The sequence below is a fragment of the Gopherus flavomarginatus genome, chromosome 3 (genome assembly GCF_025201925.1).
Source record: "Gopherus flavomarginatus isolate rGopFla2 chromosome 3, rGopFla2.mat.asm, whole genome shotgun sequence".
Lineage (NCBI taxonomy): Eukaryota > Metazoa > Chordata > Testudines > Testudinidae > Gopherus > Gopherus flavomarginatus.
In genome coordinates, this window is record NC_066619.1 from 235,501,591 (window position 1) to 235,518,201 (window position 16,611).

General features: G+C 43.0%; 1 protein-coding gene across 3 annotated transcripts in view; it reads left to right on the forward strand.

The window, feature by feature from the left end:
* TEC (tec protein tyrosine kinase) overlaps window positions 1-16,611 on the forward strand; it is a 97,901-nt gene that overhangs the window by 3,358 nt on the left and 77,932 nt on the right. For all 3 annotated transcript variants that reach the window (XM_050947692.1, XM_050947691.1, XM_050947690.1), the window contains exon 2: window positions 8,908-9,090. In XM_050947692.1, the coding sequence (XP_050803649.1) occupies window positions 8,953-9,090 (138 nt within the window). In that variant the 5' untranslated portion in view covers window positions 8,908-8,952. The remainder of the gene's footprint in view (window positions 1-8,907; window positions 9,091-16,611) is intronic.

Genomic DNA, 16,611 nt, shown 5'->3' on the forward strand with positions numbered 1-16,611 from the left:
ATTCCAATTATCAACTATCCTCATTAAAAATGTGCACCTTATTTTGTCTGAATTAATTTAGTTTCAACTTTCAGCTGTTGGATCTAATCAGTCCTTTGTCTGCTAGATTGAGAAACGCTTTTTACAGAATTTTTGTCCCCCCATGCAGGTAGTTACAGTTACCCCATAATATTCTCTTTATTAGGTTAATTAGATTGAACTCCTACGCCTAGATCCACAAAGATACTTAGGTGCCTAAGTCCCAGTTTTAAGCACCATTGTGCAATCCACAAAACTCTTGGCTAGTGCCTACCTATGTAGGCACCTAAAATTTATTTGCTGCCTGAGTTTTTGCTGTGAAAGGTCCCTAGGCACCTAAGTTTCTGCCTCATTCTCTTGAGGACATGTGCACTACTGCCTCACGGTAGGCATCCAGATGCCTGCCTCCCATCTAAGGTCCCATGTGATCCTCAAACTAGATAAGCAGAGGAACATCTATCTGACCCATAGAGATTTATCTGGTAAGTAGCCTCTGAGTATGCATACCACATTGGGTCCCATTTAAAATCTGTCTGGAGGAGGCAACACAGCACCACCCACCTTATTACTTTTAGCGCATGGTTTAGCACACTCACTTGCAGGGGTGGCTCCAAGGCCCAGCACGCCAAGCGCATGCTTGGGGCAGCATGCTGCGGGGGGCGCTCTGCCGGTCGCCGGGAGGGCGGCAGGCGGCTCTGGTGGACCTCCTGGGCATGCCTGCGGGAGGTCCACCGGAGCCGCCTGCCACCCTCCCGGCGACCAGCAGAGTGTCCCCCACGGCATGCTGCCGTGCTTGGGGCAGCAAAATGTCTAGAGCCGTCTCTGCTCACTTGGGATGTGAGAGACCCATGTTCAAAACAGTCTTGTGTTTGATGGATTTTAACAGGGATCTCCCACTTCCAGAAGAATGCTCTGGCTACTGAACTACTGGATATTTTCATGTGGGTATCTCTCCTGTTGAAGCTGTTCCACTTTGGATAAATAATTAAGTGATAATTAGGGAAGGGGATTTGGACCCTTGCCTCCCACCTACTAGGTGGGTCCCCTAGCCACCAGGCTGTAGAATCACTCTCTGGCCTAATCTCATTGCGTGCTCTAATCACTGGGTTAAATGTTATAAAGTAGGCACCACAACCTACTCCTCCTCTGGCCATTTGGTGTAGAATGAGGTTGGTACCTAATTCATTCTCACTAGAAACAGCTTAGGCACCTGTCTGGCTCTGAGAAGGGTTTCTGGTTTTGAATCACTAGCAGAGATAGGCACCTCCCCGCAGCCCTGACCATCTTTGAGAGACAGGTATGGTTTTGGACACACCCCTCTTATAAGGTATCTCCCCGGGGGCTAGCTTAGGCAGTTGCCACCTTGGGTACTGACTTTTGTAGATTGCCTTCTCAGGCACCTATTTCTCCTGTCCCCTTCATTGTGTAGGGAGCCTAGGTGCCCAACTTAGGCTTTGTGGATCCCATTATTTCAGTAATTTTCTGGGCACCTTCAAGTCAGACAGTGCAATGCTCAGCTTAAGGCCCTTTGTGGATCTGGACCCTGGAGTCTGTCATTATCAGGTATATTTTCCAATCCTTGAATCATTCTTGTGGCTCTTCTCTGAACTGCTCCAATTTATCAATATCCTTCTTGAATTGTTGAGAGCAGAACTGGTTTTACACCAAATAAAGAGGTAAAAGAACCTCTTGATTCCTACTTGAGATTCCCTTGTTTATACATCCAAGTATTTCCTTAGCTCTTTTAATCACAGCTTTGCACTGGGAAAGCAGGACTGTATCCAGGTAGCTGCTGTTATAGACACAAAATTTGGCTCTCTCAAACTAGGTGAACAATTTAGAAGGGTGAACAGATGGTACAGAAGAAGAAGCCTGTCATGCAGAAAATTGTATAAAACAGACACATTTTATCAGTGTGTCAGCGGCATTCTTTTCCTTGTTTGATATTACATGTGGTATGAATTTTTTTGTTAATATTTTGGGATGTGGTCCAATTTCTGCATAAGAGTAGAAAGACAGTGATTATGCTATTTAAATGCTGGCCTGCAGAAATAGTTTAATGAAGAGGAGGAAGTAGCGCTTAAGATCAGGGGCTAACGTTACACCAGGCTTGAATAAAGGGATGATTCAAACAGTCTATCTTTGGTAGAAAGACTATTAAAAAAGTGTTACAGAGAGTTCCATCCCCATATCAATTTGAGATAGTGTTTTTTCTGAAGATGTACATCTTGCCCCTAATGTTGCTTTTGGTATTACTCTGAAGAACAAACAAATCAGAAAGATTTAAATTGTCCCTTTATGTTCTTTGTCAATATAAAATTAGTGAGAAAGTCAGCTGTGGAGAGGTTATAGGAAATAACTTACCTACCTCACAAGAGTGCAACAAGAATTAATACTGAACAGTAGGCCAATTGCTACTGTGCAAACAGGCTTTAGAATTCCCAAAAGCAACAAAACTGTAGACTCTAGTTTTTCAGTATAGACATTTTTCTAGCTCTTGATCACCAGAGCAGCATACAAGAAAAAGGAACTTGCTACAAAGATCACTAGGTTCTCCTCCCAAATTTCAGTGTTACCTACTTTAAGCCTGCATGGTGCTGCTCTCCTCATCAAGAGAAACTTGAAGAAACCCTAAGGTAGCAATTCTGTCTTTGATTAAACTGTATGGTCAGAATTGCAGAGCTGATCAATTCTGGCTGCTGTACCCTCAGTAGAATTAATGGACTCTGCTCCCTATAATCTTACTTTATTGACCTAGAGAAACATGCCATTACAAGGTGAGCTCCTGCACATACAGGTGCACACTAGTGCTAGCACTCTTCTCCCCCTTTTGCCAATGAAAATAGCTCCTAGAACAAAATCAATAGTTTCCCCTGATTATGAACAAATAAAATTTACCCACAAATGCAACAAAATCTTACTAGTTCAAATGTATGTCTTTCCTTTTATATCTGTCAGCGGGGCCCAATAAGTGAATGAGCCTCAGCCCCATCTATTCTCACAGCAATTTAACCCTTCCTGTCCCAGTTCCTTAAGGTTGCAGGCCTGAAATGGAAAACCTGTTTTTGGTCTTGGTTCTACTTGGGTAGTCCCTGCCCAACTGTCCAGGGTTTTCTGGGTCCCAGATGAGTAATTTTTCCATCGCACACAAAAGTTAATGTTCTTAATAGACAAATAAAAGGGTGTTGAGTTTTGAGTTTGTACTATACTTTGTATTGCTTAGAAGTGGGTCTAAGCTGCAAAGTTCAGATTCACCCACAAAAGCTTATGCTCCAATACTTCTGTTAGTCTATAACACGGGTCGGCAACCTCTGGCATGCGGCTCGCCAAGGTAAGCACCCTGGCGGGCCGGGCCAGGCCAGTTTGTTTTCCTGCCGCGTCGGCAGGTTTGGCCGATTGCAGCTCCCCGTGGCCGTGGTTTGCCATCCCAGGCCAACGGGGGTGGCGGGAATCTACGGCCGGCACATCCCTCACCCGCGCCGCTTCTTGAATGGCGTTACTCCTGATTTACACTGAATTAAATGAGAACAGAACTAGGCCTGCTGTGTTCAGTGTACTTAAATGGAGTTCAAAGGCATGTCTTTGTCTCCTCAAGTCTGTATATAGTTTACCACAAGCTTAAAAACAAACATAGCTGTGAAAAACTTAGTGCCCTCACAAACTTAGTTTGTGTTTTGCCCTCACAAAGAACTGAGTGGGGCTTTCAACCTGAAATACCACTCATCTGAGAGAATCTGCTTGAGGCAAAGTTTTCACCCAGATGCCCCTTTGCCTCTATGCTACTATTTCTCCTAGCTTTAAATTTTGCTTGTGCAATTATTTACCCTTGCAAATAATGCATTTCATGTGTACCGTGGGCAATCATATCTAGTTATCCAATTTTTACACAGGCCCATTTTCACAGATTGAGGTTTTGCACATCTTTTGGTACAGTTTTGAAGTTTGTCTTAAAATTTGACTGAGTCACATTTTTGCTGTTTAAAATAAAACTAGCACGTGCCAGAGAGGAGTGGGAGTTTGAGAGTCTCTGCTTTCATCAAAAGCAAACCAGTGTGTTTTGACTTCTCCTTTCTGGTAGCATTAATACACTTAAAATCTCCCTTTTATGTATTTTTTCCCTCTGTTTCCACTTTTGAAATCATATGACAGATTTCCGTAACAGTCAGTTTGCTATATTTATATTCTTTGTTTAAAGGTTTCATCCAATATACTAGCACAAAGTGAGCACAGAGGTAGAAGGCTTACTGCTTTTCATCTCTTAACTAACATAAGGCCCAGTTCTGCAATCCCTGCTCATGACTGGTAGTTACTCACAGGACTAATCCCACACTGGCTACTCATATGAGTAACTACTACTCAGTGTGAATAAGGGTTGCAGATTTGCGATCAGAATTGTGATAGCATATACATGTTATGAAATTGTACCCAGCCAAATGCTCTGCAAAAATCAGTTCTCTAAATTGAAGCAGGGAAGTTTACATAAATTACATATTATAAATCTAATATTTAGCCTATTCACAGCACTGAACCAGTAGCAATCCCAGACTGAAGGGACTTTCAAGCAATTCATTTGTCTGACTCTGGCAAAGCAAAGGTTAGAGAAGAGCAGTTGTGCAGGATGGAAGGAAGATATATTTAAAAAAAAAAAGTTCTGTATGGGAGCCCATCAGTTAATCATAATGCTTTTGCACCACAGAACATGAATGACCAGATAAATGTTATCATACCTAAGGTGGAATCAAAGCTTGGAAAATACAGAGTTTTGAGTTGGGTTTTATTTTGCTGTTCTGGCTAATGACATTCAGATTTGTGGCTAACATTTGAGATTGTTGGTGAAAGGCTTATTTCCACTGTTTTTCTGAACCATTCTGTCAGACTTCATCTTGCACAAACATCTGTATGGTTCATCAAGAAGTGAAAATCCAGTAGGACATTTAGATGTAAAAAGGTGCAGGCCAGATTTGGCTGCCTTATCCCCTTGCTGTTTATTGGAACAGCCACTCTGAAATGCTTCTCATCCCTATCAAGCTTAACATTAAAGCTGGAAAACATTTCTTCAACTGGTATGAATGTTTTAAGTTTCATCACAAAGCTTACAGTGAATAATTGTTTCAATGAGAGACTACAATTCAGTGACTGGGAATTGGAGTAGGAGATCTGGGTTCCAGGACCAGTTCTACTTCTGACTTATAACATGACACTAGTCAGATTACTCAACCTCTCCATGTCGCTTCCTCATCTGGAAAAGGGGACATGCATCTTTGTAAAGAGCTTTGATCTCTACAGATGACAAGTGCTGTATACATGTTAAATACTATTATATCGACAGATTTAGGAGTATGGTTCCTCATAACAAAATACCAATAGGTGGGAACCTAATAAGCATGTTATGATGTCATGCCAGTACACCTGAATGTCTGCCTCATGTAAAGTTGACTCATTGCATATTGACAAATTTCCGACACCTAAAATAAAGTTGGAAGGTTGGATTTTTTCAGAGGTGCTGAGCACGGCAGCTCCCACTGACTTACATGGTAGTTGTGGGTACTCAACCACTCTGCAAATTGGATTATAATTGCTACCATGTGAGATAGGCCTGCAAGAACTGGGGCAGATCCTTGACAACAGGTATTGTGAAAATCTGGAAGGGTGGCAACCCGAAACTCGCAACTGGCTGGAACAAGATGAGTGATGTGTCAATGGAGGGCGGTTTCAGTTTCTAAATAATGATTTATTAAGTAGAATGCTTGGAGGAAGTTGCAGAAGGACGAATCAAAACCTGTACAGATATTGATATTTTGGCTGTTTACAGGTAAGTTAGAGTGTGTTCGACTCTAAGAACTATTACTATTCTGAAAAGGAAAGTTTCAGAACAATATGTGAGGGTTTAGTTATGTTGTGGATAAAAAGCCCCTGCTGCCTGAAAAATGTATTATGTAATCAACTACACATTCTACAATAGATCCTGCTCAGCTCCTCAAATAGTAATGGTAGAATTTTGTGAAATGGGGAGTTAGTTCCTAATTATAGGAGTGTGCATTTAACAGTGTTTGTGTAAATAACCATCAGTAACAACCAGGTATCGTGTTTCCACAGTGCTGACAGTGACTAATTTTTAAGAAAATGCTTTGTCTTCATCAAAAGTATTTTGTGTGGTTTAGGACTACCTTGATTTAGTGATGACTAGCAATGAAGTGAGATTTTTCTAGAATCAGTTTTGAAATCCCAGTTAATTTTGCTTTTGTTTTACATGCTTCTGTATAGTTTAAGCATTTAAAACAGACTAGAATTATGGGATTACAAACTGAGGCAAATATTGATTGGTATCACTTTTACCTGCTACCATCTAGAACAGCAGTTGGTTTAACAGACAACACAATGGAGGTGTGAGAGACTGAAATTGGGAAAGGGAGGAAGAAATTAGACAGGAATATTTTAAGATGGACTGCAGTCAGCACTGACTTTTTTTTTAAAGTCACTGAAGAATTTGTATTTTCTTACCTATGCTTCCCCTATCAACTCTATGCCTGATCTTTTTTTTTTTTTTTTTTAAATCTCCAAATTTGGTGCCTCAGTAAGTGATGTGAGCAGATAAGATGAGTACTAGCTATAACAATCTTTCATCACCACAGGAAAGCAGTTTGATCAAATGATCAGCAAAATGAAGTGTATATATGCCTGTGCATGCATGAGAGAGGGAGAAAGTTCTTGTATATTATAAATATATAGCTGACTAAAAAGTGACAATTATCACTTCAACTTTTATCTTCTAGATAATTTCTAACCTTTTTCATAGTTTAAAATTTACACGTAAACCCTGGACTAATTTTATAGTTGATGCACAAATATACAGTACTTTGAGAGGATGGAATAGCTGCTGTGAGCAAATCTCTCTGTGTGCAGGTGAACAGGTAGATGTATGGGGAGGGCAGAGTAAGAGCAGGTAGCACAAACAAGGGGCACTCAGTGACAGGACCAGACTAGTAGAAGAGGTGATGGTTATAATTTCATCTGCTGTCACCGTAAATGTAACATAATACATTTTAAAAATTATTTAAACTATTTGGGTCTAGATGGAGACTAAAGCAAGAGAAGGTGGAGTGGGCAATGACATAGAAAGTACCCAAATTGTATTTAAAATTCATTATTTGAGAGGATTTGTAGCTTTTTGAATATTTTTAGCACAGTATTAAGAGATTGGTCGTTTTATCCATGCTATATCTGTATAGTCCACCAAGAATTTATAAGGACAAACATACATTTTCTGAATTAATTTTGAAACATTCAAATGTGCAATGATTTGCTAATGGATTTTGATACTGAACTCCCTTTCTTATTAGTGGGAAGGCCTTTGCCTCCAGGCACATGATAAATAAGAGCATAAATTAGAACCTTTAGAAAACTGAAGACACCTGTTCAATAGGAGGAAGGGAAAAATTCTCACTTATTGATTTGGGAAACTTTTGGTATTTGCCTAGAGCTTGTTTTTTCCAAACTTTGACACTTCCAGTCACTAGTGCCTCATGTGACAGCTCATTTTCAATCTTAGTCTTACAAGACATTTTGGCCCAAATTTTCAAACATGTCCACTAATATTGGGTGCTTTAGCTTTGGAATGCTCAGCTTGAGAAACTGAGACCCCAACTTTCAGAGATATTGAACACTCCGTCTGACTGGTATCAATTACAGTGGCAAGACTAGCAAACAGGTCTGATATCTACATAAAGACTGTGCGAGTTCACTGACCAGGATTTTCAAAGGTGACTAGTAATTCTGAGTGCCTTAATTGTTAGGTGCCCAATTGGAGGCAGTTTTTTAAAGGGGTCTGATTAGGAGCACCAGGTACTTGGCACTTTAAAGCTGGACACCCAAAAACTGAAGTACTCCAAATCACTAATCATTTCTGAAAATCTTGTCCAATATAATTTGAGGTGAATTTTCAAAACATGATCTCAATTAATACATATTTGGTTTTTGTATATTATCATTTATGCATACAAGTCATATGCAAATTCACATGTGCACAGATGGAGGCCTTTTTGAAGATGAATCTAAAATAAATGTCAGAACGAATTGGTAAAGATTGTGCCACTTTTCTTTTGCTTTGTATCCCTATCTTCAATTCCTGCCTCTTACTTGGCTTTGAACAATAGTTTCCTGTTAAACTCATGAAGTCTGTTAAAGTAGTATGAACCATGAGAGAGTTATAAACTTATGACCATGAAAGTTTTCCAACTGCTGAAACAGTCATGACCAGCTTTACAGTAGGAAGGAACTGTTATTCATATACACTTCTTATTGTGCAACAGTTTTAAATGACTATTTATCTGAAATATTTCTCAAGGTTTATGGCAAGTTATTTAGAGATAACAAATATCAGTAAGGCCTCTAGCACACACCAGCCCTGTGCATAAGATCTCTTACACCAGCCTTGGCTGATTAAAAAGTTTGACTGTACATCAGAGACTGTTCAAGTAAAACTCATGCCTATGCTCAGTTGAATATAGAGTTGTGGCCCATGGAGACTGTAGATTTAGGCATGTGATATCACATGGATCAAAATAGAGTATCCATACACAAGATGAGGGGCGTGGCAATGAATTTAATTTTTTTATCAGTCAGGTACAGCCCTCAGGCTCCTGGCAATGTGCCAATGTAGCCCTCAGTTGAACAGTGTTTGAACATTCCTGTCTAATAGTTAACTTATGTTAATTTCCAGGATGTTGGATCTGAGTTATATTTTCCAAAGTTTTCAGGTAGCTTCGCTTAAGAGCACCATCCCTTTTCAATGCAACAATACAAACAGCCTATCTTTATCTATAGGCCTGTTTTTTCACCCAAAAATCTAATATAGTATAGTAAAACTCTCTTTCCACCCCCCCTTTACAGGATTTGATATTCAATGGCTGGAAATCTAGATATCAAGTGGCCGAAATGAATGTGAACCCTATCTTAGAGGAGATTCTGATTAAAAGATCACAACAGAAGAAAAGGACTTCTCCCTTAAATTACAAAGAGAGGCTTTTCGTGCTTACGGAATCAATGTTGACATACTATGAAGGTCGAGCAGAGGTAGGAGATAATTTTTTATATTCCATTGCCTTGGTTCTTTGAGAAAAATACTTGCTTTTTTGTATTAATGGCTTTCTTCCTGTAGTATATTGAAGCTTTTCTGTTCTGGAGGTGTGATGGCTGTGGGTGCTACTGAATGGGTATCACTGATCACTTCCCTGACTGATAGCACAGATTTATGGAGACTTAAATGATCATTCCATTCAAAAACAAATGTAAATAAGGATCTAATCAAGTCTGTCAAGTGCTAATCCATAAAATTATTTTAATATCACTTTCTGAGAAGTATTTAAACTAGGGGTGCGTCTACACTACAGGATTATTCCGATTTTACATAAACCGGTTTTGTAAAACAGATTGTATAAAGTCGAGTGCATGTGGCCACACTAAGCACATTAATTCAGTGGTGTGCGTCCATGTACCAAGGCTAGCGTTGATTTCTGGAGCGTTGCACAGCGGGTAGCTATCCCGTAGCTATCCCATAGTTCCTGCAGTCGCCCCCGCCCATTGGAATTCTGGGTTGAGATCCCAATGCATGATGGTGCAAAAACAGTGTTGCAGGTGATTCTAGGTAAATGTCATCACTCATTCCTTCATGAAAGCAATGGCAGACAACCGTTTCGCGCCCTTTTTCCCTGGATTGCACTCGCAGACGCCATAGCATGGCAACCATGGAGCCCGTTTTGCCTTTTGTCACTGTCACCGTATGTGTACTGGATGTCGCTGACAGAGGCGGTACTGCAGCACTACACCGCAGCATTCATTTGCCTTTGCAAGGTAGCAGAGACGGTTAGCAGTTGTTCTGTACCATCTGCTGTGCCATTGTAAATTGGCGATGAGATGACGGTTATCAGTCGTTCTGTACCGTCTGCTGCTGTCATGGGTGCTCCTGGCTGACCTTCGCTGAGGTCGGCTGAGGTCAGCCGGGGGGGCAAAGACAAAAATGGGAGTGACTCCCTGGGTCATTCCCTCCTTTATGTTGTATCTAAAAATGGAGGCAGTCCTGCCTATAATATGGGGCAAGTGTACTAGAGAACCAGTGTATCAGAGAACCAGAGAGCACAGCCGCACTGTGTCAGATCCCACAGAAATGATGAGCTGTATGCCAATCTCGGGGGTGTCCCTGCAACAACCCCACCCGTTGCTTCCCTCCTCCCCCAACCTTTCTGGGCTACCGTGGCAGTGTCCCCCTATTTGTGTGATGAAGTAATAAAGAGTGCAGGAATAAAAAACACTGAGTTTTTAGTGAGGTAAAATGTTGGGGAGGCAGCCTCCAGCTGCTATGATAGTCCAGGCAGGACATTAAACAGTAGGGGGGAGAGGAGCCCAGCATCCCGCTGCTATGATAGTCCAGGCAGTGCAGAATCTTTTCTTTAGACATGAAAGGGGGGGGGCTGATGGAACTCAGCCCCCAGTTGCTATGATGAGGACGGTTACCAGCCGTTCTGTACCATCTATCAGGAATGACCGGGAGTCATTCCTATTTTTACCCAGGCACCCCTGGCTGACCTCACCTGAGGCCAACCAAGAGCACTCACAGGATGATGAGGACAGCTATCAGTTCTTTTGTACGGTACCATCTGCCACCAGGGAGTGGAGGGGAGAGGATGCTGCTATTCATTTCTGCAGCACCGCATCTACCAGCAGCATGCAGTAGACATAGGGTGACATATAAAAAAGTCAAGAAATGATTTTTTTCCCCTTTTTCTTTCACCGGGTGGGGGGTAAATTGACGACATATACCCTGAAACACCTCGGACAATGTGTTTGACCCTACAGGCATTGGGAGCTCAGCCAAGAATGCAAATACTTTTCGGAGACTGTGGGATAGCTGGAGTCCTCAGTACCCCCTCCCTCCCTCCATGAGCGTCCATTTGATTCTTTGGCTTTCCATTACGCTTGTCACATGGCACTGTGCTGTGGCCCCTGTCTATCGTAGCCTGGAGATTTTTTCAAATGCTTTCTCATTTCGTCTTCTGTAACAGAGCTGTGATAGAACAGATTTGTTTCCCCATACAGCGATCAGATCCAGTATCTCCCATACAGCCTATGCTAGAGCTCTTTTTGGATTTGGGACTGCATCGCCACCCGTGCTGATCAGAGCTCCACGCTGGGCAAACAGGAAATGAAATTCAAAAGTTTGCGGGGCTTTTCCTGTCTACCTGGCCAGTGCATCTGAGTTCGGATTGCTGTCCAGAGCGGTTACAATGGTGCACTGTGGGATACCACCCGGAGGCCAATACCGTCGATTGGCGGCCACACTAACCCTAATCCGATATGGTAATACCGATTTCAGTGCTACTCTCATCGGGGAGGAGTACAGAAACCGGTTTTAAGAGCCCTTTATATCGATATAAAGGGCCTCGTTGTGTGCACAGGTGCAGCGTTAAATCGGTTTAACGCTGCTAAAATCGGTTTAAAAGCGTAGTGTAGACCAGGCCTAGGATGATAATCTCAGCCTCCTGAGTACTGTGTTAGAAAGGCTTAAGCTACAGCAGGAAGTTTAAATTTACCTCATTTCCTACAGGACACTATGCAGTGCTACAACCCCTGTTGAGTCTCAGGCTCTCACATGTCTTCCTTGCAGAGTTAGTATAGGCGCTTATGCAAGTGCTCCCCCAACCTCTGCTCCCCCCATGCACACACACAAACTTCTCACCTGAGTTAAGTGGTGCTTTCAACCTGGACTAGCGGACATTGCTTGGGATAAGGGTTAGAGCCTGGCTTCTGCCTTTGCTCAGGCTGGTAACCTGTCCACTTTTCACCGAGTGAGCCATTGAGTGATTTAGCTAATAGATGTTCCTCCAGTACCTTCCCACAACTTCCACTTTCTGCCCAGAAGGACAGACAGGTTCTCAGAGTTCACCGTGAAAGAACTTGCATTCAGCACAAAGAACCATGGGTTATGCCCTCAGAATCTTAGCAACACACACACTGTTGAGCACAGCACTAGTGAGGAAAACAGTAACTTGGTATGACTTTGCAGTATGACTGCTCACACCTAGGCTAACTCTGTAGCAACAGAGACACCTAAAGAGACAAAAACCAGTTGCATACACTAAGACAGAGAATACAGTCAGGCTACATCACAGTAGCAACACTGTTTGCTTTATGCATTATTATATACAAAAGACTACATTAATAGAACATTGAGATTGCAAAGGAAAGGCCAGGATTAAAATTGCTTGTGGCCTTGTCTACTGTACAACCCCATGTAGACCTTTTCCCCTTATTTGCAGGCTTAACTTCCCTTTGAATATAGCTCATGTAAATGTAAGGAATGTGGCAAAATGGCCAACGTTGTGTTCTATGCTTTTCTTGGTGGGGGACTAGGACACTGCCCCTTGCCCCTGCTCTTGGGGAACCCAGGGCCCTGTTAGGGGCCCAGGAATATGGTAGAGGAGGGAAGCAGTCTGGTTTGCCCCTCACTCTGAGCCACAGTACCTCTCAACCCCTGCAGGTTTCTTACCCCTTGGGTACAGTTATCCTCAGTCCTTGACACTGGGGGAGAGAGTCTCTCTGCCCAGCTGGGCAGGGGCAGCTCCAGGTACCAGCACGCCAAGTGCATGCCTGGGGCAGCAAGCCACGGGGGGTATGGGGGACGCTCTGCCGGTCGCTGCCAGGGCGGCCGGCAGGTTGCTTTCGGCGGCATGCCTGTGGAGGGTCTGCTGGTCCTGCGACTTCAGCAGACCTCCCGCAGGCATGCCACCGAATCTGAAGGACCAGGGACCTCCCGCAGGCAAGCCGCTGAAGGCAGCGTGCCTGCCGTGCTTGGGGTGGCAAAATACCCAGAGCTGCCCCTGCAGCTGGGGCAGAGTTTCCCTTCCTCCAGGTCTCTGGTGTGCCAAGTCTCATCAACACCCCACCTCTGCCTGAAGTAGGGGGTTTTATTAGGTTCCTGACAGGCCCTCAAGTGAGCTCTAGGATCATTTTTATCAGACAGCCTACACCTGATATGGACAAGAATATCCTCAAAATCAACAGTTGGATTCTCTGTTCCACTAAGACCACTTTGTGCAGTTTAAGCAGCAGAAACTAGCCTGGAGATGGTCAGTGGAGAATTCCTTCTGTGTTTCCACCTCAGAAAGTTGGTGGAAGTGGCTTTCTTGTCTCCTGTGTTAGTGGCCCCATCTAGGGTATAAGGGGAAGGAGGGGCACAACAGGATGTGTTGAAACCGAGTGCCACTGTGCCTGATCCTCCAGTGGATAATAGCGTATTACAAAGTTTACACCAGTTGCAGAATTTAGAGTAGACCCCTTGCTGCTCTAACTTCCATTGGGGCATGCAGCCAAAGGTCAGAGAGCTGCAAGCGGATCCCTGCAGCTAGCCCTCTTCACTAGAAAGCATAGCTTAGACATGGTGGAGGATCAAGGCCCAGATGCTATATTGACTATGGAGTTCACAGGTGTACTTGTCTTGGGATGTGGATTAATCTCTCCATTTTCTGTGCATATGGCTTTGGTTTCAAAAGCTTCTTGGAATGGTTACCTAATTGTGCATGTCTTGTCTCAATTAACTTTTGACTCAAAATAAAGGTGAAATTTAATAAACACCTTTTCACTTCCACCCTGAGGAATCTCTTTTTTGTTGTTGGGTTTTTTTTTGTTTTTTTTTTACTGAAATTCTTTTGGATGATTAGGCTTCCATTGATTGATTTGACTCAGTGTATTATCTGAAGCAATTTTGCATTCTCTCTCTCTGGGGAGTAAGTTTGGAGAGACAGGGTACATATTTTTCAGTAACTTCATTTTAACAATATTTCCGCTGTATGTTAAATAAAAATGATTGACACATGAAGGCCTCTCTGAAACACTGATGTTAATGGTCCTTTGTGTCACTGAATAAGTGAAGTGCAAGAGAGTGTTCTTTAGATTTCTGGCAGAGGTTGTAGATCTTTATCTGCAGTAAGTTAGTTGATGGTATATCTATGAACTAGATCAGGAAGACAAAACTGATGATTCAATACTAAAGTAGTTCCAGTGCCTCTGGTTCTTATATCTTCACTGTATTATAGTAGAATAGTTGAAGGGTTTCTGCTCAGTTATGTGGCTGAAATGCGGTGGTTGAGTTTTTGGGCATTGTTAATACAGGATAGATATGGATATGGCGTAGAGCTAAACTGTATGTTAGGGCTGATGTTTACAGTTAAGGTTGATGAGTAAGACTGGGAAATTATCAAGAGGATACCATGGTATCTCCTTATCCTCTCAGTTGCAGTAGTACCAGTCTCCATCAAATGTGACATATTTAAGAACTCTGGGCCATCACCTGCTGCTGGGTGCACATGCACAACTGCTCATGCAGCCAATGAAGCTGAGGCCTGAAATCCTGATTCAGTGGTTGTTTGCCTGAGGAATAACTGAGTAAAAAATGAATGAGAAGCCCGGGACTTGACCTTAGTTTAATAACTGGGCCAATCTATTAAAATGGACTCAATTAGTTAATATGCACAAGAGAAATGGTGGGTGGTTCATGACTGTAAGTAAAGAAGCAAAATTAAATACGGAGTATGTCTGGTAACAAGGGGAATATTGTATATATTTTTAACAACAAAAGGCAGAATCTGGATTCTGCTGTCCTCTAACAATGTAAAAGTAGTAATGAAGCAGCATGCCCTGTGAAGTACTGTTGAAACAGAGATGATATGCGGTGCTTAAAGTGTGTGTGGGGTGGTGGTCTACAGACCTGCCCTAAATAAAACATTGAGATGGTCACTGAGGAGCATATTTGAAGCACTGTCTTACCAAAAATGCTCCTGCTCCCAGAAAGCCCTCCCCCACTTAACTCACACACTAATCATATAAGGAGTGCTTTATCAGTAAAGCAAATCTGTATCACCAGGAAAGAGGGAATGTTTTGCAGATTACTTCAGCAGCCAGTTTTTTTAAAAAGGAAACTACATACAGTATACTGCACGAAACTTTGGAGAGGGAAAATTTGGGCCAGGTACACTGGGGCAAAGCCCTAGACTTAGGAATAGTACTCAGGGAATGTTAGTGTTTCTGGTAAACAGCTAGATAGGATCTTTTAAAGGTTTAATTTCTTCAAGGTATCCTGCTTTTAGAGAAAACAAGGAGAACAAAGAGTTTTATAAAAGATAATAAGGGGAAAAGGAGGACACAAACAACTCTCAACAATGGAGATACCTACCAAGGATAAATTTAGCTCCATATGTTGTGGTGAGAAATTTAAGAACTAGTTAGACAGGAAGGAGGTTCTGTTATGGTTAAAGATGACTTCCATTTTTGTCTGTATTGCTCAGATACTGTGAAATTCTTGTGTGGGTGTTGGAAAGATCGCATGACTGCCTTACAGGACTGTATTAACAAGAACACGCACAAGTCAATCAGTGACTGATTAAAATCCTCCAAACCTCACTGTGGGTTGAACAATGTGTCAGTGTTGGAAAGAATCCTTACAGTCAATTTTCACATTGCAAAAGTGGCCAATCAGAGCTGAAAATGATTGATCTAATTTGTAAAGATGGAAAACTGCTCATCACACAGGCACTGGAAATGGAGGTGCTGGTGGTGAAATAGTCATTGCCCCTCTTCTAAAAACCTGAGCATGATCACAGCCAAGGATGCCAGTTAGGTAATGAGGATTGCAAATGAACTGTCTACTGGCTCACCTGAGCATGAAGGACAGGCAGTCTGCTGGTGCTCTGAGTGGATTCCAGAGTTGCTTCAGAGCCCTATTCTCACAGAAGAGCCGTGATTGACTCATGGTCGTGTCAGACACTGCTGCTCTGGGTGGGAGAAGGCACAAGTAAATCAGTGAACCCTGTGCTCTTGCAGCTGGTGAGTGGGAGCGCTTGGAAGGGGGGGTGGAATGAGGACCCCCCTTCATCTCTTGCTCTCTCTGTGTGGATGTGTGATTGACAGGTGAGGGAGCTACCCAATGGAGGTGCTGCCATATGATGTATAGGGGCACTGCCCGGTGATTGAGGTAGAGTATAGCGGTGAGGGGCATTGCTAGGTGATTTGGGGGTGGGTACAGGGGTATTGCTTGGTGGGGGGACACTTGCAGGTGATTTTGAGTCTGAATAGAGGTGGGAGGCACAGCTGAGTGATACAGGAAATAATCACAACAAATGCTCCTGAAACAGACTAATTTTTATATCTTAACCTTCAAAAAATCCAAGCGCGTGCAGGGGCCCCGCCTGAAAGTTGCCCTCTTCTATTCAAATGTGAAATGGCCGACCTGTTCGTGGCTGGGAGGGAGAGCAACACAGCTCAGCTAGCACCTAGAGCCTGCTCTGCATTGTGCGGTGTGCCAGCCAGGGCCTGAATTGTGTTGTGCCACATACTGGGCCCTCACCTGCCAGCTGAGGAAACCATGGTGGTGGCTCCTCTTGGCACTGGAGACCAGCCTGGTGAGGGGTCACCCAGTGGTGAGGGGCTCTCCAGCAGGGAAGGTAAGGTAAGGCGTATGCATGGGGGAAGGGGGGGAACAGGGGCTCTGTGAGCAGTGTTGGTGCAACCATTAGGCAACCTAGGCGGTCGCTTAGGGCACTAAGA